The following is a 24,950-nucleotide window of genomic DNA, read 5'->3' on the forward strand; positions in this document are numbered from 1 at the left end:
TAACACTGGAACACCCCATTAGATGGCAAAGGAGCTTTTTTTTTTTTTTTACCAACTTTGTTTAGTTAAGGTGACAGATACTTGTTAAATTGGATGCATTAATGACTAGCCCCTCTGTTTGTTCACAAATGCTAGCAAAGTGTAGAATGTGGTTCATGCAAAAATATTCCTTTTTTCTTTACACAGCAGCCCAGGTTGTCATCAGTCTAGTACAGGGGTCACTAACAGGCGGACCGGGGTCCGAGTCCGGACCCAGTCGCCATCCTATATGGACCCGGACCTATAGTTAACAAAATATTAAATTATATTTAATTTTGACGGGGCGATTCAATTTTAAGCAGTAACCTTACATTGTATTAGACCAGGGAACATGCTGTATTAGACCAGGGAACATACTAACCAATTGTGTGCGAGTTACGCCACCCACGTGACACTACTTAGCCAATCACATCTGCGCATTGAAGGCGATCGCAACTCTGAGTGCAGACACAGACAGACAGAGGAAAGACATGGTGAGAGGTGAATGACAAGCGAGACGATTAACGATACAGTGAGACAAGACGTGAGCGGGAGTCACAAGAGGTAAAACAACTATGGCGCTTTCAAAAAAGAGAAAAGTAGACACCGAAAATAGAACTTTCAAGACTGAATGGACTGACGCATATATGTTCATTCTTCCGGCCGCAAGCAGCAAACCAGTGTGTCTCATATGTTCAGAAACGGTGGCACTGATTAAAAGTGGCAATGTCAAACGCCACTATGAGACAAAGCACAAAGCTTTTGAACAATCATACCCACCCAAGTCTGAACTCAGGTCCCAGAAAATTTGCAGTCTCAGAGCCCAATATGATCAGTCCACAAGGATCTTAACCAGTTCTTTCACCGCCCAACAACGTGCTCATGAATGTTCCCTCAGAGTTGCTTGGATTTTAGGTCAACACAAAAAGCCCTTTGCAGATGCAGGTGTTGTCAAAGAGTACATGAGTGCAGTAGCAGAAACATTACTTGAGGGTAAACAAAAAGAAGAGCTTCATGACAAAATAAAGCAAATACCTATGTCAGCATCAACAGCCACAAAGAGAAGTGAATTATTAGCTCAGGATGTGCTATCCCAGCTGGAAGAAGCTATTCATAAGACACCATGTGTAGGCTTGGCTGTAGATGAGTCCACTGATGTGTCTGACAATGCTCAGCTGTTAGTTTATGTAAGGTTCTTCAACAATGATAAGAAAGAGTTCTGTGAAGACCTGCTAGGTGTAACTTCCCTTCACAGCACTACAAGAGGAGAGGATATTTACCTGGCCATTAAGGAAATGTTAACAAAGCGAGGAATAGAGCCAAACCAAGTGGTTTCAATAACCACAGATGGAGCCCCTGCTATGATGGGGAGAGAGAAAGGAGCTGTAGCAAGAATGAAAGAGGACAATCCCGAGCTAATCTCTTATCATTGCATTATTCATCAGTCAGTGTTATGCTCCACCCTGTCAGACGAGTATGCTGAGGTGATGAAAACAATGATGAAAATGATTAATTTTCTCAGGGCATCTTCTTCTTGTCAGCATCGCATGCTCAGGGAATTTCTCAGAGAAGTTGATGCACACGCTGATGATCTTCTGCTTCACAACAATGTGAGATGGCTTAGCAAAGGCAGGGCATTGGAGCGATTTTGGTCCATCAGAAGTGAAGTAGCAGCTTTCTTGGAAGAGCTGGAAAGTCAAAAAGCAACAAACTTTTCTCTCTTTTTAAATGATGGGAAAAACATGGATATTGTGGCCTTTTTGGTTGATATCACTTCACACCTGAATGAACTGAATTTGAAGCTGCAGGGCAAGGACAATTCAATTTGTGAACTGATGACAGCTGTCCGCTGCTTTCAGAGGAAACTTGAAGTGTTCAAAGAAGACCTGCAAGGAGACTATGCACACTTCCCAACAGTGAAGGAACAGGTTCAGGGACAGAGAGATGTGTCCTCTTTTGTTGACTTTGTTGATAAGCTGATTGAAAACTTCAGCAAACGTTTTGATAGCTTCAGCTTTGGACAGCAGCTCACCATGTTCATAAAGAACCCATTTGCCATCACTGATGTCAGAGGGTTCTCAAAGGAAGTCACACAGCACTTCAAGTGGGCAAATGCTGGGCCTCTTCAAATGCAACTAATTGATCTCCAAGCAGATGTGGCCCTGAAAGAGCAGTTTGGAAGAACTGAACCTGCCATGTTTGGCTCCACATACAGCTGTGAGGCAGCTTTCTCCAAAATGAACATAATAAAAACTAAATATCGTTCCAGGATCACCAATGAGCACCTACACATGTGTATGAGAATGGCCCTGACACCATTCCAGCCCAGATTTAAAATCCTAGTAGAGCGAACTAAAGCTCAGTTCTCTCACTGAACAACAGAAAGTTGGGACGTGGAATATAAGGGGGAAAGAAAGAGAAACTGTAAAATTGTTAAAATGTTTTGAGGTTATCTGTTGAAAATGTATTGAGACTGTTTAGTCGAGATGTAAAATGTAAAGAAAAAGGGAAACTTTTTTTTTCTGAAATTAAGCACTTTGTTTTAAGATGCACAATTTAGCCATTTTATTTATTTTCTCTAATTCATTTTAAACAGCAGCCCTATTTCTAATGTAGGCCTACTGTGTGTTTCAGTGTTAACAATAAATTTTGTTGAAATGTTTTAACTTGTATTTTCATTGACAGTCTATTGTTCATACGTTCAGATATAAAAAAAAAAAAAAAAAAAAAAAAGGTTGCTTCTCTATCACAATCATAACGTAAGTTAGACATTATGATGTCCCGGACCTCTGCTTGAGAAGATTTTCTCCAACTGGACCTCCTCAAATTTTAGTTTAATACCCCTGGTCTAGTAAGTAAACTGATCCAGAGGTACAGGCAGACTCCTGAACACTGTCTGCCTTGCAGAAAATTAACTGCTGGGTTGGGTTTAGAAGTAGGTATCAGTTTAAATGACTTGAAATGAGAAATTGTTTGCTTAACACTAACGCTTCATCCAAGTTTCTGTGAATCAGGGCGTTCAGGACAGTCCACTCAGGGATCCTTTAAACATGGCACCCCGAGCTCCCAAAGACAGGTTCCAGAACCGTGTTTCACCTAGAAACAATATAAGAATAAGATAAAATTGTAAGAATAAGAATATTGTTTCCATAACACTTCAAAAAACCCTAAAATTTTAATTCTCAAACTGTGACTATGATCCTAATCCAATATGAGGTATAATAAATAAAGCAACTGCTGCTGCATCTCCTGACTCTGGTCACTTGGTGAAGTTGAGTAGTTGCCATTATTGCACATTAATATAATTGTTTTGAATCTTCAAGCATTCCTGTGTTGAGAGTTGTCTGAATCTAAAATGAATCACACTGAGCAAACCCTGTTTTGTGGCATCTCTCCAACTAAATATACAAGTCTGAACTAAGTGAAGTTGATACACATAAGACGCCAAAAGGAATCCCCCCCCCCCCCCCTCCTCCTCCTACCTGCATGCGCTATAATTTACTTTGCCCGATTCCTTCAGTCCTGAGTGTTCATTATTCTGGTCTAGGTGCTGGGAAATTTTGCTATTTTGTTACTGTGTTCAATGCTGTAAATGCCCGATTGAAAAACATGGACCTTATGCAAAACTTAAGGGAGGTTGGGTCATGTGATTGCTTGAATGACAAAGATGCTGCAGTTTGGTGTTTTTCTTTTTTGTTACTGTGTACAAGCTGACTATTTAGATGTCTTTTTCTTCTGTTGGATATAGTGGCTTGAATGCATCCTTTTTAGATGTTTTTTATCTCTTTTTCTTTTTACTGCCGCTACATTGAGAATGTTTTATGGCACGCAGTATTATCACATCTCATTTGATATGCCAGCTGTAAAGGTTGTTGACGTCTGAGTGTAATCATGTGGAGCAACAGTTTTGGTTTGAAGGTGGGTGGTAGGGTCATTTAATTTTAGACTGGTTCACGTGGGAGGGGTTAGCCCTTAGTAATTATGGTGTGGTATGGGTGTGTTTATTACCGGGCAATAATAAACCCTGTCTTTTGCATCTACCACTACCCCATTGTCCATGCACATCCACAGCGCCTAAGTCATACTGCATCTGCTAATGCAATCAACTTTTTAGGGGCCAATATGGGGTTTTTCTTTAGCGTTTGTTATCGTCAGACTCGAGATCGTGTCCAAGAGGCTGTCAACAGTGGATCATTTTTATCCTTTTAATCACAACACAACAAATTTCTTAACTGCACACATTAGGTTCACTAAAATGACTGAAGTTATAAAATCTGAACACTTGTCTCCTAAATTCAGGTGACCTCGCAGCCTTATAATTTTAGGTGTTGGTGCACATCAGTACAAAGAGTTTCTGAGGAATCACTTTTATCTTACAATGAAATATTTTCATCCTGATTTGAGTCCCTCCGAGGGCGACAATGCACAAGGTGGGGAGTCACTAAGTGGTTGATGAAAATTACATTGTCAGACACTAGATCTCAACCCAACTGAAGTCCTATTGGAAATTTTGGAGTTGCATATTCAACAGTACTGTACACCATCATCAAAACGCCAAATGGGGGAATATGTATTAGTTTCAGAGACCTACAAAATCTCTGCCAAGGCACATTACAACTGGCAGCACTTTGCGGCTCATAACCTAAGATATGGGGTGCCATGTAGATTTTCCCTTTTTGGTCATGTTGCCAACCCCGAATTTCCATCAGCAAAGCAGTCCTTCCCCTGATATGAACTTGTATATTTAAAAATATTTGCCAGAAATAGCTGCAGAAAGTGACAGATGGCTTAATTAATATTATATTGTTGATAGTACAAAGTCAAAACTGTTGTTAGGACCTCACTGATAAAATGCAATTGAAAAATTGGATTAGAAGACATGTTGCTGCAAAGAAGCCCCTAAAATGGAAGAACAAATAGCAGTGATGAAAGATAACGTTTGCACAGAACACTTGTTCTCTCTCCTAACCGGAGACAGAAGTTGGGGGGATTTGCTGTTTATGTATCACAGCTACAGGAAAGTTAGTGAAGATTTTACCTAATCTTTGTACACTGTTTGAATGACAACATAAATATGCTTCCACATAAATATTCTTATGTTTTAGCATCTGGACAGATGGCTTTGTTAGCTGCCTGTCTAATTTCATAGACTCAAACAGTAATAATTATTGTAAAAGGCTACTTTTTATTTCTTCCATAAGACCCCTGAGCCCCCACTAGGAGTTGGTTTAAAAAAAATTGATTTTCCAATTCTAATCGATTTTGAATTGAATAAAGCAATATCGATTCATTAAATCCTGAATCGATTTTTAAATATAAATGTATTTTTTCAGAAACGCCAGAATCTCAGTTTAAAGCTCACAAAACTATTTCAACAACTGCCGAACAGCTAAAACGGCAAATGAGCGCAGGTAAACGGATTCCGCACGAAGACGTAAACACAAAGCGCGGATCGTTCACCCTACACAGGAGCTGAAAGCCGAGATGTCACAGATTGTGAAGCTGCAGGTTTTGTCAGTCTTTCACCAAAATCACTGAACCAGCAGCAAAAGATCAAATCTAGGTTTCATGTTTGATAAACATCGTCATTAATTCCCTGTTACTTTTGCTTTCTGCTTCCAGCACGATAAAATCAAACTTCCTGCACTGCTCTCTCTCTCTCTCTCTCTGTGTACAAGAACCGTTTCCCATCTCAAATCTGTTTTCTGCATTATTCGCTTGCTTATTACGCACCAGTCAACTGTTGTGTACAGCACTGTCGGCTGCTGATTTTTGTGTTTTTTCTTCTCAAAAATGACCTCCGACTGGTAGAAGCCAAATTTTTTTGAAAATTACGCCAAATTGCAAAACTCTTAGCTGCGCCTCTAATAAAACCTCTGTAACTTTGCTCTGCTTCACTTCAGCCGTATCGGGTAATTTTCACATGTTGATTCATGGTTTTCTTGCGTTTTTGATCTACTGCAGAATATCTTTAAGGCGGTCATATAATCTTTGCATCTGCTGTGATGCTTACACCTCTGATGAAGTCTCACAAGTGTCAGCTTTGTTTTTATACATAGATATAAAAATGTGGATATGTACTGATAAATTATCATAATTATAATATTTCTGACTGGATCAAAATGGAATGGAAACGAATTGAATCGGGACCCTGTGAATCGGAGTCAAATTGATTATAGAAATTAGGGACGATACCCAGCCCTAGCCCCAACCACCACCCCCACCCTCAGGACTCTGCCGACATCTCCCACAGTGGCGTCACCTTGTAAAATGTTTTCTTGAACCAGGTTTTATGGTAATAATACAGATGAAAAAGTCATGATTATTCAGCTGTGCATGCAAGAGATACTGTGATAAAGAAGTGGAGTCCCTTAGGGCTGCACTATTTTGCATAAAATGAGAATCACGATTTTTTTGGCTTAGAATTGAGATCACGATTCTCTCACGATTTTCTTTTCCAGTATAAATATTTATTGCACTTATTAACTGCACATCAACTTCGTAACAGTTGAGACTGAACATAAAAACAATGAATAAACATAAAAACAACAAATGTCTCACGTTTTGTTGTTGCCGCAAAATGTTGTACTGCTTGAAATTCCGTCTCCACCGTTGCTCGACACTGCGTGTATAGAGCAGGTGGTGCAACAATAGAAAAATAGTTGTGGGACGGCACTGTGTAGCGTTTGTCTAGGGTGTTGATCATTTTCCTAAATCCCTTGTTTTGTACAGTGTTGATGGGAGCCATATCTTTGGTCAGGTGATAAGTAATAGCCTCTGTAATTTCTTTGTGCCTGCGGGAGTTCGACGGGTATAGGGAAGCGCTGTATAAGGTTCCCGTTATTGATGCTTGGGTGGTTGACCGGGACTGATTTTCTCCTGTCACTTTCTCGTCATCCCTGACGTGCTCTCCGTTGTTTTTTCCCTGCTAATTTTAGCAGCCAGCTTCTGTATCACGTGGTATAAGGCTCCGCCCTTGTCATTTGTTGAGCAGGAAGAGTGAGCGCTTGTTTTCATGCAGATTACGTCCCGGATCAAAATGCGGTACAATCGTGGTCGTCTTTTTTAAAAATCGTTGTCATTTGGAAATGAGATCGCACATAAGTATGAATCGATATCGCGATTTTTCTAACGATTAATCGTGCAGCCCTAGAGTCCCTTAAATAGTCAGTTGCAACCTTCTGATGTATTGTGCTTAATATAGTTTGTCACACAGAAACACTAGCTTTGACTTCTTAACTTTTGTGGGAGACAGTGTTGTGTGTCCTTGTTTGAGCGTTTCTTGGAGGCAGTGTTCAAAATATGTGGTGCAACCGGGTCCGCAGGCTACTTGTGCTTGTGGTGTTGAAAAGGGCGAATTATAGCATAAAAAGAGAAGTGAGAACAAGTGTTTAAAAACTATGAATTGTGTCCACTGCAGTCACTGTCTTTGCTTATCAAATTGAAATTTTGTTTGTTGATGGAAGCAACAGGCTTCGTTCTGGAGGTCACTGGAATAGGAGAAGCCTGTTGTACCCTTCCCTATTTCGGCCCACTTTTTAGCCAACTGGTATTTGCCCCCATGTTTGTATACATTGACAGTACCTCTCCATAGGAAAATACCTAATGGATGCATCTGCTGTACCGTAAAACGGGCACGAATTGGTTTATCTTTAAAGTGTCGTAACACAGGCGAACCCTTACAAGGTGTGAAGCATTGCAGGTGTTGTCTTACAATGCCTGCATTTTAATGCTGACAAGCAAGCAGGTTATTGGAAGCGCTTAAATTCAACGTCACATTTTAATCGAAACACAAAGGGTTTTATTTGTGAAGTTGTTAGATGACACAGATAAGAAAATGAAATGCCTCCATACAGTCCTAATGGGATAAGGCATTCATTAGACTTGCTTGATGCCAGAATGCTACACAGTTTTTCAGTTTTACTGCTATCATTTTTTTTCTCTTTCTCTAATGTGTGGTAAAAAATGGACTTCAGTGTCAGGACTCCTTGCTGTGCAATTTCAGTGGTGTCTTCACAGTAACTAAAGAGGTTGAATACAGCAGGCACTTTAGAGGTTTAAACCTGTAGGATCTAGCCGGGTACATTTATTTTTTAGATCACAGAGGATTGTGCCTGTTTATATAGGCTTGATATACATTATGACTGAACTGTGTTCCAGCTGGAAGTGAAGTTTACAGTGAAGCCTGTTTGGTTGACAGAAGGGTTATTTTAGTGACATACTTTAGTGTTATGTGATTGTAGTTGGCTGCAGTTTGTATATTATTTAAATAAAGACAAATAAATGATGTTAGATGAACACTAACAAACTAACAAAACCATAAAAGGGAATGCAGAACAAGGCTGAGAGGGCTTTAGGCCTTCTAGACTATATGGGCTTAGAATGAGCAGAGATATTTTGGAAACTGTAGCGATTTCTGGAATTAATACATCACCAATGGCTTTTATAATTTATTTATTCTGTGTGGGTCTATCATATATTATTATAACTATATTTTCTGTTTTGGAAGAAAGCAGTCATCTTGCTGTAGTCAAGTATTTTCACTAGACTAGGATGTTCGCATAATGTTGACCCACAAATGTGAAATTAACAGTATGTTTTCAGAAGAAGATATCCCTCTGAAGTTTGTTCGTATCTGGAAAGGAACTCCCTGTACTGTGCATTTTTAAGGTGTTTAAGCACTTTCCACATGAACTGAATTTTATTCCTAATGCTTTCTGTCTCTAAATTGTCAGCTTCCTAGTATGAAGTCAGCATGATGTGGCAATGTGTGAGTAGTGCAGGTAACTGTCACTTGGACATCGTCTGTGTATTGCAGTATTTCTTGTAGTGAGAGGCGAGCTTCCTCTTTCTGCATCAGAAATAGCAACTTTGAGCAATATCCCAAACTGATTCTCTTGACATTGTGTGAAAATGACAGTAGACAGAGAAACTAAATCCTCTGGTCACATTTTCAGAGTTGTTCCAACAGTTGTCCCTTCTGAGGTAAAAAGGAAAAAAAATGCTTGACTTATTCAAGTGAAGTAAACACCTGTCAAGGTCTGTTTAAGAAAAGAGGAAGTGGTGATCTTAGGCAGTTTAAATGTGTGTTTTTGTGGTTTGCATTTCCACAATTTCACTTGGACTACAGAGCAGAGGAAACCTGTCTAAATGGTGCTTTAAAAGTAGTGTTTTTTGAAACGGCTAACAAAAAGTCTAACATCATAATTTCTTGTGACTTTATGCTGGTAAGGGGTCTGATTAAGTATTATCACTGATGGAGGAAAAACTGCTCACCCGTTAATCATGAGATGGCAGGAAAAGGAAGGACGGGGAGGAAGGAAGAGGTTCTCTTTTGGTCTCCTTTGAGTTATTTCTCTACCCTTATGATTTTCCCCTATGAGTTTGCCATCTCCTCTCTCTCTTTTCATTGCTTGATGATGAGCTACTTCCATTATGCATCTGATTACCTGCTTAAGCAAGATTGAAATCCCCCTGCTTTCAGCATACATTTAGTCATCACTGATTTGCTGTGGAAAGTGAGTTAAACAGAATGTATTACTCAATAATTTAATCCTTAAATCTCTAAAAGTATTCTTTTCATTTTGCCATCAGATACCAGATGTACCAAACTTCTGGCTAAAAATGTTTTTCACTCTTAGAACACATAATTTCGCTAACAGGCACATTGATCCACTGAAACTCTGCTTTGAAGGTAGTGTGAAACTGAAAGACAGTAATGTTTTTCATTTTTAAAGAGTGAAAGGAAAAGGGGAATGTCTGGACAGCAAGAATAAAATGAACTGACTTGATGTTATAACTCAGTGTGTATATGTACCTTTTATCTGTGGGCAGAGAGCCAACTGTTTACTTATTCAGTCAGTAGCTACAATGACGCAGATCATAGGTATGACGCTGAAACAAAACCTTTTGGGGTTTTGTTACTCACTAGTTATTGGCATTTTGGTCTAGACAACCCAAAATGTGATCTCCACATATGTGGACGCCAGGAGGTTAAGAAGAAAGACCATTGTCTACTCTTTGTGCTTGTTTTGTGTTTAGTCTGAAGGTCACAGGCTCAGTGACAAGTGGGATCTGTATCATAGCATTATTTAAATCTTTATTGCTGTCAAAATGGTGGCATATTTACCCCCAAAAATGTGTTTGACATTTGCCACAAACAAAGAGATTAGCTCAAGCCTCATAAACATCTCAGGGGTTTAAGCTTCTTTGGCCTAATATGATTTAATCAGTTATGTTGTCTGTGATCGAGTGTAGTAACCACCCAAAGATGTAGATGTTGCTTGACTAGTAGATAAATGAGGTATGGTGCATCTCTTCTTTGTGAATGTGGCCCCTGTGAATAAATAACTAAATTTCAACTGAAACCACCCACACATACTGACCATGTCTTTTTCTTGCATCTCTTTCTGTGGAGGGAAGTGCTTTTGGAAGGATGTGGTATTGTGGTTGTGAAAGATGGTCCCAGATGTAGGTAGGCAACTGTAGATGTGACAGAGTAATTTCCAAGTTGATGCAGTACTTTGTGAAACTAAATTAGCCCCTGTTTCTGTGTACTTGCAAGTTCTTAGTTTTTTCATGTAACATAATTAGGCATATTTTATGTATTCATCCTCACTTTTTTGTTCTTTCTTCATGTATTATTTTCTGCTCGGGTCTTATGATCAGTTCCTAATATGGAAGCAGCATGGTTAAATAGTGCTGAATGGTGTTAACAGTAACGGGAAGTGAGTGGTTTCTCTTGCTCAGAGTTCATTCATGCAACATATCACATAGATCTGTTGCTTTTGTGTCAGTTGTGACACAACACTCTAGTAATTCACAGATTTGAAGCTAGTTATAGTCATTTAAAAGCAAAAGTTGCTGTTGTGCAACTTTATTTTGAAATTGTGAAACAAAATAAAACTGCTGAACTCTTAAGGATCCTTAATATGCAAAAGAGTGGAACTTCCTTATAGCTTAACTGTTCTGGGAACTTGTCCTGCTAAACATCTTAGTTTGTCTGTCTGAAAACACTCTCACACACTCACACCTGTGACTAACCGGGAACTGGTCACATTGTTGGCCTGCTGTCATTTGAAAGCACTTGATAACACGCCACTTTGCTTGTATTTATATAGTAAAGCCACAAGTGCAGGTGGGGATTTACACAATGAATCACAGGGTGGCCAAAGGGAGGCGGTACTGAGGCTAGCTAAAAGGAAGGGTTATAGTCAAAATGTTGCTAAATGTCATTAGTCTCTATTTCACTATTTCACTTCTATAATAATTCCATCCACTGCCTGAAACGGTTTTCATCTGTCCCAACTCAGCTGCTTCTATTTTAAAAAACAAACAAAAAAAAAAAAAACCCCTCCATCTTCCAGTCTATATTGGGAAGTGAGACAACTTGGTGTTTTTTGTCATAGAGACATAGTCCTGTCTCATTTCCTTCTTTTAACAAGCCACTTGTTTTTTTTCATGAATTGAAATGCTTTAAGCCATCTGTCCTGCTAGGTTCACAGTCATTATTATTGACAGAACTTCACAGTGCTGTTTGGTCACTGGTGAGGCATTCAAAACGTAGATTTAGTTTTTTAAATTAAACAAATTCTCACCTCAAGTGCCACAGTTGAAAACTGTGTTTACTTGCCACAAACAGTATGTTCTGTGCAAATGTTAGCTTTAACCAGCTGTCACAGGACCAGAGGCAGAGCACATCTTGGACAGATTGTCTGTCCGTCACAGGGCTACGCATGAACAAGCTGCATTATTATTTTTTTATGTGTTTTCTAGCTCAGAGTGACAGACCTATAGAACTCACTGGGAATTTGAGGCCTTTGTTTTCGCTCTCAATTAGCCCACCTTACTCTTACCTTTGTATATCTCTCCATGTACAAACATTTCACCCAACTACAAACAGTATTCACCCATGGATGTCTAATTTGCACTGTGCAGGGTGAATTTGGATCTTTGCTTTGTCTTGACATGCAGTCACTCTATAAAATTCTGTTTGTATTTAGCTGAAGAAATGAACTTTTTATTGTACTGACTGCAAAATTGTACGCCTTTGTATCTGTATTAAACAGGAGTATTGGAGACTGCTTATTGAAATGTTAGTAAACGTACAGATGTACGAATCTAATTACATAGATGTGCAAAACATGATTTCATGAAAGTGTGCAGACACACAACAACAGATGTGATTGTATTTTGAGACTTAACAGATGTCTTTAATCAGATCATGTCCTATTAACACACAAACATGTTTGGTGCTTCACTGAGCCCACAAAAGGAAAAAGTCACATACAGAAGCAAGTCTACTGCTACAGTGTTGTTTAACCCTTTTTTGTTTTTCTAATTGAGCCTAGCTTAACCTATTGCCTCTCCACTGAATTTCACTTCCCTACCACCCTCTGGTCTCACTCTAATCAGCCCTGGGCTTTTCCTTGGCTCAGGAATAGCAGGTGGAGGATGGTTACTTCCTTTAGCGTAACCCCATCCCACCTCCCACTGTCCTGCTCTGGGCAGGGGAGCTTTTGTGCCGGCTAAAGGAAGTGTATTGTGTGTCCATCTGTCTTCCACATATCCCTCCTTCTCTCCACAAGCTTCGGTCTCAAAGGGCTACCAGCAGATTGGAGGGGGGTTGCAATGCAGTAATGCATCAGCTGAAAGGTGACAGGAGCATGTTCATCTGTGCCCATATACTTAAAGATGTGGTGTGAGTGTTTCATACAATAGTTTTGTTTCCAGTACATGCATGCACACCAGTCTTTAATTAAATTGTGCTTTTACAATTGGACAACATAATAATAATAATAATAATAATGATGATAATAATGATGATAAGATGATGATGATGATGATGATAATAATAATAATAATAATAATAATAATAATAATAATAGTAGTAGTAGTATAATAGTCAGTGTAACAATAATTCAGTCATTCTCAGTCACAAAAACTGTAACTCTTGCTCTCTTTCTAGTGTTAACTATTATTAGTGAGGGTGGACAAAAGACCAGAGGGCTAATATCTAGAAATAATTAATAAATAATACCAAATTTAAAAACATTGCCACAATATCGGACTGTTTTGTTGTTTCCCCTTACAGGGTGAGTCCCAGGTTGTGACCGATATTTAAAATGTTTAGTGTTTTAGAGTTTAAAATGAACACATTTCATGTAAATAACTATTGCAGTGTTTAAGGCCTACTCCATTAGCATACTCTTACTGATGGAAAACAGCTGGTGCACTAACGTGTTCCCAGTGTAACTCACACTTTGTTATTGTACTTGTTCTGTCCAGAGAGATATTACAGTGTATTCGGTAATTAATTGAATCACAGAATGTACTGAACTAAGGGAGTTGGTTTGGTCTGTCTACTGCAGCAGCTGTCTGTGTTTTAGGCTGCTTTTTTTGATCTTTTATCTCTTTTTTTTTTCTCTTTTTTTTTTTTTTTGCACCTCTTCCCCTTTGTACTGAACTCTGCTTTCAACAGCATTTGACCTACGCATAGCATCGTCACCGTCTGGCTGTGTACTGTTTTTGTAAGCCTGCCTTTGAAGGTTGCATACCCAAAATCATTCACTCTACAAATGCCTACATGAACAGACACAAAGACAAGACAGCAACACTAATTTGTTAAATATGCGAGATGTATTATAAAATGGTCTATAGTAATTTTATATACTGAATGGGGAGCATATATGTGTATATGTCCTTGTTTTATGTGTTTAAGGTATTGGGCTGTTTTTTTGCGTATGTTTGTTTGTTCCATTTTATTTGTATCTAGGAGCTGGGGTATGTTTGTAGTTTATATTACCTATTGTTCCCGCCTTCCCAGACTCCAGGTAGAAACTGGCTGCTGACTAATTCTGATACAGTGGATCTCTTCCTCCTGTGACGGTCGTGTTATTATGCATAGTCTCTCACAAGTGAAGTAAACCAGCAGTGAGCTACTTTTTATTTTTTGTATTTCATTAATTTTTTTTTTTTATATTTCAAATGTGTAGATTGTACAGCCTGCTGTCAGGATGAAGGACATGTAATAATGTGCCACGCTGCACCGTGGATTTTTAATTTTCAAAATCCATTTTTTTAATTGATTCACAAGATGTGCACAAAATATCAACTGTTATGTCACAGAAGCTTCTGTTCCCTTCATGCCTGTGTGTATCCATAGACTTGTTCCTTTTTTGACGAAGGAAGTAAGACCCACCCTTGTTTGTTCTGTTGCAAAGGGTGGTTGAACTGTCCTGTGAGTTCAGTGTTGACATAAAGTGGACTCATACATCACACCATACTCCTCCTGGGTAACACTGTTACTTTTTAATGGTCAGTGAGCCCTAAGACATTTGATTCTCACCTTAACAATCCATGTGTTTTGTACCATGCAGGGACATTCCAGTGAAAGGTTTTGACACATTGACTCTTTTGTTTTTCCCTGTTTTCCCACTGGAAAGCAGTGGTGACATTAAAACAAAACATAAAGCATTTGGATATGGGTAGGAAGTCAAAAAGTGTAGTGGAAAAGTGGAATTTTCAATTCCTCGCACATCTCCCCCTTATACTGATAACAAGCTCGTGCATACTTAGCATTCTCTTGGCCAGCTTCATGATAGTTGCCTGGAATTTCTTTAGGTGGTTCCCTCATGTGGTCAGCATACTCCAGTTCAACCTAACCGTCTCAGTTTGGGTTAAGTTAGACAATTATGGAGGCCAGATCATCTGATGCAGCACTGTCACTGACATTAGTCTAATAGCCTGTACATGGTTAAGTGTATTTTGTCATGTTAAAATTGTGTTTTTTAAATGTACCCTTAGGTGGTGATTTGTTGAAAAATCTAACTCAGAGCTATTACTGATTTGGGTCGGAAGCATTTAATACTAATGCTGTTTTTGAACTCCAATCCAGAGAAAACATTATTTAGACTGATGTTACTGATGGTCTGACTAAAGGTTGAAGAAAGTTTGTACATAAGGCAAATAAGAATTTACTTTCATTGTATGATAAGGACAGAATGCTTTATAAAGGTAGGGTATAGATGATATGACTGAAACTGTTTTTTAACACTTTGCTTAATTTCTTGTTTTCCTGGTATTTCAAGGGAACGAGGTTATCATGTATGTAAATGTAATGATGCTCAGCCAACAGACTGGACACTCCAGCTGGAACTAAACTGTGTGTGTGTGTGTGTGTGTGTGTGTGTGTGTGTGTGTGTGTGGGGGGGGAGAGAGAGCTGGAATGTAATACACAACAAAATAAACAGACGGCGGCTCATTGGCTAAGCTACATGGCAGAATTCTTTCTGTGGGCTGACAAAGATATTTTAAGGTTGTGGGGCTACATTAATTATCTTTTAATTAAATTTGTAAATAAAAACATGTAGTCATGCACTTCTATCAGCAGTGCAACTGAGTTAAAAAAACAAACAATTCTCTAGAGACATTTTGAAAAGTGTAGTTTATGTTTTCCTGCTTGGTATATTAATCTATTTTCCTTTATTTGCTATTTAAGAAAGGCAGGAGCTTATATTTTAGACCTTCAGGTCCTTATTTGTCTAAGGAACTATTTTTACTAGTGTAACAGAATCGGCTGGTTTCCTGTGTCAATCTCGTAGGCGTTTTAATGTGTTATTTACAATGGGCAGGGTCATAACACCCTGACCCTTTCCTTTAACTTACATTTACACTCTTTGCTAAGTTTAATTACATGTGATCATAATGTAGCAGTATTGAATAATAGAATAAACAGAATATTACATACCAGCTGAATGTGCATGTCGTCTACCAAGGTCAGTTGATTGATCCCTAGCTCCTCCTGTCCATGTGTTGAACTATCCTTGGGCATTTTACTGAATCCCGAGTTGCCCTCCATGAATCCATCGGAGTGTCTTTGAATGTTAGGCAAAGTGCTTAGGTAGAGTTAAAGGCATTGCATGATTGTGTATTACTGGTTGAATGAGACGCCTAGGTATGTTATAGATTCCAGTCCATTGCATTTACTGTATATTGTTTCAATGGCTTATAATGTTGAATGGTGCATTGACCAGGTGTAACCAACAGAGGGTGCCACTTTCACATGAATGGAAAATGGAATGGTTCATGATTTTTGTCACCTGATGGCAGCACTGCACTCTTAATGGTTGGTATTGATGTGAATTGGAGGCATTCAGTTGGTCTGCAAATTCAAACTTTTTATTCTCTACTCCAATTTAAAAAAACAAACAAACTTTAATATACACCTGATAATTTTAATATAACATGGACTCCAGTTTCTTCCTAAAGCCTGTTAATTTCTCATTGTTATTCTTATTGTTATTAACCTCAATGTCCCTCTTTGTTGTTCTACTCAGATGCTACAGGATTGTGCCAAAGCCCGCAGGGAAGTGGAGCTTCACTGGAGGGCATCACCTTGTGACCACATTGTGCGTATCATCGATGTTTATGAGAACCTCTATCAGGGCAAAAAGTGTCTGCTTATTGTTATGGAATGGTGAGTATACAGTTTTGGGGTGCGCCCCCCCCCCCCCCCCCCCCCCCCCCCCACACACACACACACACACACACACACTGAAAATGTGCAATTGGGTCTATAAGTAATTAGACAGTGACACAGGCTTTACAGATTTGACTCTGTACACTGTCCAAGTAGATTTTGAATCAGTCAGAATTGTTCCACTGACAGTTTGATACACAGCAATTTGTATACATTATCAAAAAAGTCAGACTCAATGAACAAACTAGTAAAATTCTGAATTTGAGGTTCATTGTAATTAATTGGATTTTAGTAATGCTTTTTCTCGTTCTTTAAGTTTAGAACTCATGGCCATGACTAAATGCTATGTTTCCCTTCAGATTCTTTCCCAAGCCTTTACTGCTGCCACATTCAGTTGATCCTTGTGTGTCTGCCTTCAGTTTTGTTTATAGTAGCTAAATATCCCATTTCTCTGTCGTCACTGTCCTTTTAAAAATGTACTGTTGCAAAATTACTTGCCTGAGTTCTTTTGCACAAACTGTTTCTCAGTTGTATCATTTTATATTAAAATAAACCTGCTCAGATTTAAGTTAAGACATAGAGTCACCACCATGCTACTGTGGCACCCAAATGTGTGACCATTTGCCCAAATTGAGTCATGCAAGAAAAAAATGACCCCACGTATCGTAGCAAATCTACAGCAGAAACTCTTGGGAGGAAAATAGTGTTGCAACGTCCCAGTGAAAGTTAGGACCTCTGCATGATTGAAATGCGTTGGCTTTACCTTAAGAGAACTGTGCATAAACACAATACCCACAAACCTCAATGAACTGAAGCAACCTTGTAAAGATGTTCCTCAACAACAATGTGTTCCTCAATATCATACTGAATTGTTTTCTGTAAGACTGGAGTCATGCAGAAAATTATGTTATTACTGCTAAAGATGCAAGCATGATGCCAGCTAAGATTAGATGATCGTCATTGTATGCACAAGTGTACAAGAAACTGTTGAACTTGGTGCACACAGACAAACAAACAGGTATTGATGGGTTTTACTGTAGCTTTTCAGAAGACTGCAACAGGGCAGTAATTCGATTTGAATTTGATAGTGCTCTGGCTAAGAGCTGGAAAACGTGTTAACTCTCTGGATACTTTTTTTTTGGTGGGGGGGGCTTCCCCTTCAGAGTCAAAATCAAAATCGTCAGGTGGAAGAACCCATGCATTTCCCAGTCGACTTGCTTCCCCCTCGACCTGCCCGACCATGCAGAATGAGCATCTAACCACTTGACATAGTCATACATTCTCTGCATATTACTTTGAATAAGGATCTTTGGTGCTGGCTAGCTAGCTAGCTGCATGCAGACCAGTAGGCAAGCATATTTACCACTTTCACTGATCATGGAAGAAAGGTAACTTCCTGATGCACTCTGAATGCACTTACCTTTTTCTGAAGAACAATTAGATCATAACCTAAAAGACTGAACTGTGAAGAAAAAACAATATACAGTGGGGCAAAAAAGTATTTAGTCAGCCACCGATTGTGCAAGTTCCCCCACTTAAAATGATGACAGAGGTCAGTAATTTGCACCAGAGGTACACTTCAACCGTGAGAGACAGAATGTGGAAAAAAAAAATCCATGAATTCACATGGTAGGATTTGTAAAGAATTTATTCGTAAATCAGGGTGGAAAATAAGTATTTGGTCACCTCAAACAAGGAAAATCTCTGGCTCTCACAGACCTGTAACGTCTTCTGTAAGAAGCTTTTCTGTCCCCCACTCGTTACCTGTATGAATGGCACCTGTTTGAACTCATCATCTGTATAAAAGACACCTGTCCACAGCCTCAAACAGTCAGACTCCAAACTCCGCCATGGCCAAGACCAAAGAGCTTTCGAAGGACACCAGGAAAAGTATTGTAGACCTGCACCAGACTGGGAAGAGTGAATCTACAATAGGCAAGCAGCTTGGTGTGAAAAAATCAACTGTGGGAGCAATCATGAGAAAATGGAAGACATACAAGACCACTGATAATCTCCCTCGATCTGGGGCTCCACGCAAGATCTCATCCCGTGGGGTCAAAATGATCATGAGAACGGTGAGCAAAGATCCCAGAACCACACGGGGGGACCTGGTGAATGACCTGCAGAGAGCTGGGACCAAAGTAACAAAGGTCACCATCAGTAACACACTACAACGGCAGGGAATCAAATCCCGCAGTGCCAGACGTGTTCCGCTGCTGAAGCCAGTGCATGTCCAGGCCCGTCTGAAGTTTGCCAGAGAGCACATGGATGATACAGCAGAGGATTGGGAGAATGTCATGTGGTCAGATGAAACCAAAGTAGAACTTTTTGGTATAAACTCAACTCGTCGTGTTTGGAGGAAGAAGAATACTGAGTTGCATCCCAAGAACACCATACCTACTGTGAAGCATGGGGGTGGAAACATCATGCTATGGGGCTGTTTTTCTGCCAAGGGGACAGGACGACTGATCCGTGTTAAGGACAGAATGAATGGGGCCATGTATCGTGAGATTTTGAGCCAAAACCTCCTTCCATCAGTGAGAACTTTGAAGATGAAATGAGGCTGGGTCTTCCAACATGACAATGATCCAAAACACACCGCCCGGGCAACAAAGGAGTGGCTCCGTAAGAAGCATTTGAAAGTCCTGGAGTGGCCTAGCCAGTCTCCAGACCTCAACCCCATAGAAAATCTGTGGCGGGAGTTGAAAGTCCGTGTTGCTCAGCGACAGCCCCAAAACATCACTGCTCTCGAGAAGATCTGCATGGAGGAATGGGCCAAAATACCAGCTACTGTGTGTGCAAACCTGGTAAAGACCTATAGTAAACGTTTGACCTCTGTTATTGCCAACAAAGGTTATGTTACAAAGTATTGAGTTGTATTTTTGTTATTGACCAAATACTTATTTTCCACCCTGATTTACGAATAAATTCTTTACAAATCCTACCATGTGGATTCATGGATTTTTTTTTTTTCACATTCTGTCTCTCACAGTTGAAGTGTACCTCTGGTGCAAATTACTGACCTCTGTCATCATTTTAGGTGGGGGAACTTGCACAATCGGTGGCTGACTAAATACTTTTTTGCCCCACTGTAAGCTAGGGGTGGGCAATATAAACGATATACGATAGAAACTATATAAATTTGGCCAACGATAGAGATTTTGACTATACCGCGATAGCGCGTGTTGATGATGTCATCAAGCTGCACCTGTTTTGGTCGAAAGCATCGCAGCAGCTACAACCATTATCATCTGCAAATTATGCCGGGCGACAGTCATAGCAAAGTGATGAAGCACTTTTGAAATATGGGGAAAGCCAAAAACTGCGCTTCCTCCACTTCCGTAACATTGATTCATTAATGTTGAATTTTCTCGCAGCTGTTCTTTCCCATGTTGTTGCAGTATATTAATAACTAACCTCGTATTGTGGATGAATAATCTCAGTTGTTCTCCTGACTGAAGTTTGCCCCGTGTATAGCATCCTGCTATGCGATTGCATTTGTCCCTAACCACCAGAATCCCTCACGTTAACTTTTATCGAGTGGGGGGAAAAAAAGTTGGCGTTCATCCTCCAGCTTCACTGTGCTAATGTTATGCTAACATAGCTGTGTCGCTAGCAATCACGTAGCACAACATTATATACCAGGTAGTCCAGCTTCAGTAACCCTGCAAACACCACTGCTGTTTAGTTTTCTGTCTTCATTTATGTTGGAAGTGGTAGCAGAGCTGTACCTTTTAATTAGTTTCAAAAATCTCTCAGTCAGAACATGGTCTGTCAGGTTTAGGTGGAAACTAGCGAGCTAACTTCCTGTTAACTTGTAACTCCGTTAAATTTAATAAATATTGTTTTCATGGATGCCTGGATGTTAAACTTAATTGTTACACCTGTTAAAGCAGCAACGCTGATGATTTTATTAAAGATGAAAGAATTTAGACCGTTTTTAACTTTCAGTGTTCATTTGACTTTGGGATCTGAAGGGACGGAGTTTTGGACCCAGATTACTCCGCGAAGCTCCTCACTACGGCAGCCGCAATGTTCTGACAATCCATCAAGCTGTGCAGCTTACCAAAGTTGTACTAAAACATTTTTTTAACAGATTTCTGCACGCCAAAATCGGTTCGAGGTCAGTAAGCACAACCAGAATTCATACATAAGGCACACTCTCGATTTTTGAGAAAATTAAAGGATTTTAAGTGTGCCTTATAGTGTGGAAAATACGTTATACAGAAGAAAAGAATATATCGTGATATATATCGTTACCGCACATGCTTCAAATTATCGCCCGGCCCTAATGTAAGCACAAATCAAGCTCAAAGTTTGGAGGAACTTCTAGTATTTAAGTAGAGTATTGTATTGAATGCAAAAGGGCTGACCCAGACCTGGACACAGTCGGTACCTGCCATTGTGCTCAAATGCAAAACTGAGGATTAGGTAGAGATAAATTAAACTTAATACTTTATTACTTATGGATTACATTTTTCATTAATGATACTTTCTTCTTTATTATGTCTTCATTAAAAAACGCTTAAATGGCGGGGGGAAATATAAACTTTTCAGAAGGTTGTAAGCAAGCTTAAATTAGAGTGATAACAATGTGTTCGATATGTAACAGGATTGACAGGATTTGTTGGGAACAATCAAAGTGTTGGTGAGCAACTTGTTTTCTTTAATCCTAAACGTAAATTTATCTTTGTTTTAAAATACATAAGCCCACTCATCTTTAAGTATTTCTCGTCTATGGGCTATTATGCCAAACCATAAATCGAGTGAAATTTTCATTTGTTATATAGTTTTCAGTTTCTAGAATTGGTAAGGTAGGTAAGGTAAGATTACCTAGAACAAAGGTGAAGTGATACTCATCTCGACCTCTCTGTTGCTCTAAGCAAATTTCTGCCAGGTTAGTTATTGTAAATCACTTGTGTACAACCTTTGAAATGACCCATTTCTTCTAAATGACATTGGTACAATTTCCTTGCTTTTGTAGTTCCACTTGAAGCATTTTAAACCACCACTACCAACTTCAAACACGTGCACTCATTAGGTTTGCGGTTTCAATTTGTAGTCGTCGGCGTTAGTGGACCGATCTGCTTACACACTGACATGCGAAAAAATGGCGCCGCTGATGACTCATTTCCTTGAGAAAATGTGCTAGGCATGAAACGCCAATGAAGTTTTCTGATGAAGCTAAAATGATTCCTAGAAAATCACCTGTGGACAGAGAGAAACATAGTCAGGCATTTCTCTTTTCTAGATACGCTGAGTAACTGAGTCAGTGTGATGACCTACATTTTTGTTTTCTCCCGTGTTGTGTAAAAACCCAACATGTGAATATGTCAGGTCCGCAACATAATTTTGGAAATTCGGTGCTGGTCATCTCTCCTGCATGACAAACTGGAAGCGGAAGTCTGTCTGGGACTGCTGGATAAACATGTTATTTGTACAACCTTCAGCACAAACTTGGTGGTTTGAACCGTATGGCATTGTGGTTATGGGATTTCTTTAATTTCAGAGTGCTAACCACAGTTGCTACTACCACTCCTGATTGATAGAAACTTTGTTCTTAGTATTACACTCTGTTATTAGAGTTTTAGATCCTTAGAGCAAATACAAACTTGCCTTTATGATATATTCATTGAGAAAATCAGCTTTAAAAATCCAGTTTTATAACACTGTACCCTCCACATGTACATGTGAAAGACTGTAGCTTAACAAGTGTGTTACAGTTTGCTGCTGTTATGGTGTAAAATGTGTGCAATTCCTCTGAGCTTTTGAAAATATTAAAAGAAGTGTGAATTCTCAGCAGAACAGATGCTTCAATAGATTCATTTACATTGATGAACCCTACTGCTTGCAGTGCAAAAGTATAAGATAAGTTTGAATAATGGCTGGATCACCTCAGAACTGGCAGTTTAACATGTTGATCTCTCACACTTTTTTTTTTTTAATCAAAATGAGTTCAATCAAACTGCTGCCCATTTTTCAGTATGCAAAATGTGAATGATTAATTTAAAGAAGTTCGAAGTGTGCTGTGGTTTAGAAGCCCTGTCCCGTGGCGTCCCCGGATCTTGCTTGCTTGCTATACATACGCACACTGCCATATACCATTAGACACACTCGGATACAAAATTGACGTTGATGATTCTACCTGAAACTCTCACAGTCATACCGTGTGCAATGAGATTAAATGAAACTTAACATCAAGCATGCTAAGTGCGAGTTTCTCATACTCATTTAAATTCAGGCTAACATTCATTAGTTTACCAGTGGTCAGCATCTGCTTACATCGACCTTTTCTTCAAGTCTTTTCACATGCATATGTCTGCGCCTCATTGGTAATACATAGTGTGGGGTGTTCCTGTGTGTTATCATAATGTGATGAGGGGCCATGGATGTGTAAGCAGTATTTTACTAAATCTGACTACAGTATAAATATAGATACTTTCAAGATGGTTCATACATAAAAGTACTCTGCATAACACGTTTTTGGAACGAAAGGGGGCATTTAAAGACCTAGTTTATCAGCTACGTTGAACACATTAACATTCTTTTTAGAGCAGTCTTTAACATTTGCGCAACACAGGGAAGCAGAAGATCAATCAACCAGCAATCTGTCTGTTAGTCATACTAGAAGTGTGTAAAAGACCATAGCAACCTACTTCTGTCTTTCACAGACTCTAGCTGGACCTAGTAGATTGCCAGTAAAATAGTAGTAATTTTTATCGTAAATTTACTTGAACTAACTTAAAAAAAACCATGCAAATTTGAATTGTTGCCATGCACACTTTGTGGTATACAAGATGAACTAGTTACATTCATGGAAGAAGGAAGTAACTGTAAGATTTAAATACCTTACAGATGGCGGATTAGATTAGTTTGCAAAAGGTGTGAGAAAAAGTCATTTGATTGGTTTCGCACACTTTTGTTGGTCAACCAACAGACCGCAGACCACCTCTACAAGGCAGAGGAAGAGAGCATCCTCTTTGCTTTGAAACGGCTTGAATGGTGTGCTGTATTTCCTACAACTAGGGCACACACCAAACCCCACATCCTGACAGCTATTTTAGCTTTTATGCTACCCCCCCCCCCCCCCCCCCCCCCCACACACACACACACACACGCACACACACGCACACACGCACACACACACACACACGTTTCAGAGGACATGTGTTTTAATGTGTTTTCGCACTGCAGTTAATTTACCAGAGTTTTTCTCTCATTTTAATTTTGTCCCAGTGAGAGCAATTTCCTCTGTCTCTATTGGTATCATTGCAACAAGCCACCATAATTGTTTGTTTGGACATCTGGTAGGGTATCACGCTGTACATGCAATAACCTGGAATCAAACATAGAAGACTGTAAACCACGTGTATTTACTGACATAAGGCTTTTTTTTCTTTTTTTCTTTTTTAGCATGGATGGTGGCGAGCTTTTTAATCGAATCCAGTCCAGAGGAGACCAGGCCTTCACAGAGAGGGGTAATAAACCTATATTGGCCTAAAAATCCCAGCATTTCTTACTATGCTTTATGATGTGATTATGTAGAAGATTTGATTAATCATAAAGACATATGCACTCTGATACCAGCTAAATACATTCAGTCTCCATTTGTGACGCTTGACATTTGCTGACACAGTCACTTAAAATCTGTTAAAAAACTGAACTGTCTCATCACTTCAGAGGCTTCTCACATCATGAAGAGCATAGGTGAGGCTATACAATTTCTACACGCAATCAACATCGCCCACAGAGATGTCAAGGTACGTGCTCTTTGCATTGCCTTATCATACTTATTCATAAGAAATAAACTTTTCTTTAAACTGAGGATGACTTAAAGTTACTAATGTTGTAATCTTATCTTTATGCTGGATTCCTGAATACTCCCTGCAGCCAGAGAATTTACTGTATTCCTCAAAGAGACCCCGTGCCCTGCTCAAGCTCACAGACTTTGGTTTTGCCAAGGAGACCACCTCACTTAACTCTTTAGCTACTCCTTGCTACACGCCCTACTATGTTGGTAAGAACCTGTTTGTGTTTATTACTACATTACAGCTGCTCTCATTGATAACTAGTTAAAAACATCCCTCTCTTGCCTTTTCCTTCTTTTCTTCCTTATGGCATACAGCTCCAGAGGTTCTCGGCCCAGAGAAATATGACAAGTCATGTGACATGTGGTCGTTGGGTGTCATTATGTATATCTTGTAAGTTCTTGTTTTTTTTCCTCCCTCTAATCCTTTTGTTATAGATGTCACATTCAATACGGAAGCATATAATGATGTTTTACACCTTCCACAGGCTGTGTGGATATCCTCCGTTTTATTCTAACCATGGTCTAGCCATCTCTCCTGGGATGAAGAAGAGGATCAGAAATGGTCAATATGAGTTTCCCAACCCTGAATGGTGTGATGTATCAGAGGAAGGTAAGATCATAAAAATAGACTTTGTTAATGCA

The 24,950-nt window shown here is 39.3% G+C and overlaps 1 protein-coding gene across 1 annotated transcript in view; it reads left to right on the top strand.

Moving 5' to 3' along the window:
• Positions 1 to 24,950, top strand: part of mapkapk2a (MAPK activated protein kinase 2a) — a 36,468-nt gene that overhangs the window by 3,890 nt on the left and 7,628 nt on the right. Inside the window, exons 2-7 of the mRNA XM_085406252.1 lie at positions 16,356 to 16,495; positions 23,912 to 23,976; positions 24,179 to 24,258; positions 24,389 to 24,515; positions 24,624 to 24,699; positions 24,794 to 24,918. Of these exons, the coding sequence (XP_085262378.1) occupies positions 16,356 to 16,495; positions 23,912 to 23,976; positions 24,179 to 24,258; positions 24,389 to 24,515; positions 24,624 to 24,699; positions 24,794 to 24,918 (613 nt within the window). The remainder of the gene's footprint in view (positions 1 to 16,355; positions 16,496 to 23,911; positions 23,977 to 24,178; positions 24,259 to 24,388; positions 24,516 to 24,623; positions 24,700 to 24,793; positions 24,919 to 24,950) is intronic.

This window comes from Rhamphochromis longiceps, linkage group LG5, assembly GCF_057381845.1.
Source record: "Rhamphochromis longiceps isolate RC_006_pf linkage group LG5, R_longiceps_female_GT1.1, whole genome shotgun sequence".
In the NCBI taxonomy this organism is placed as follows: domain Eukaryota; kingdom Metazoa; phylum Chordata; class Actinopteri; order Cichliformes; family Cichlidae; genus Rhamphochromis; species Rhamphochromis longiceps.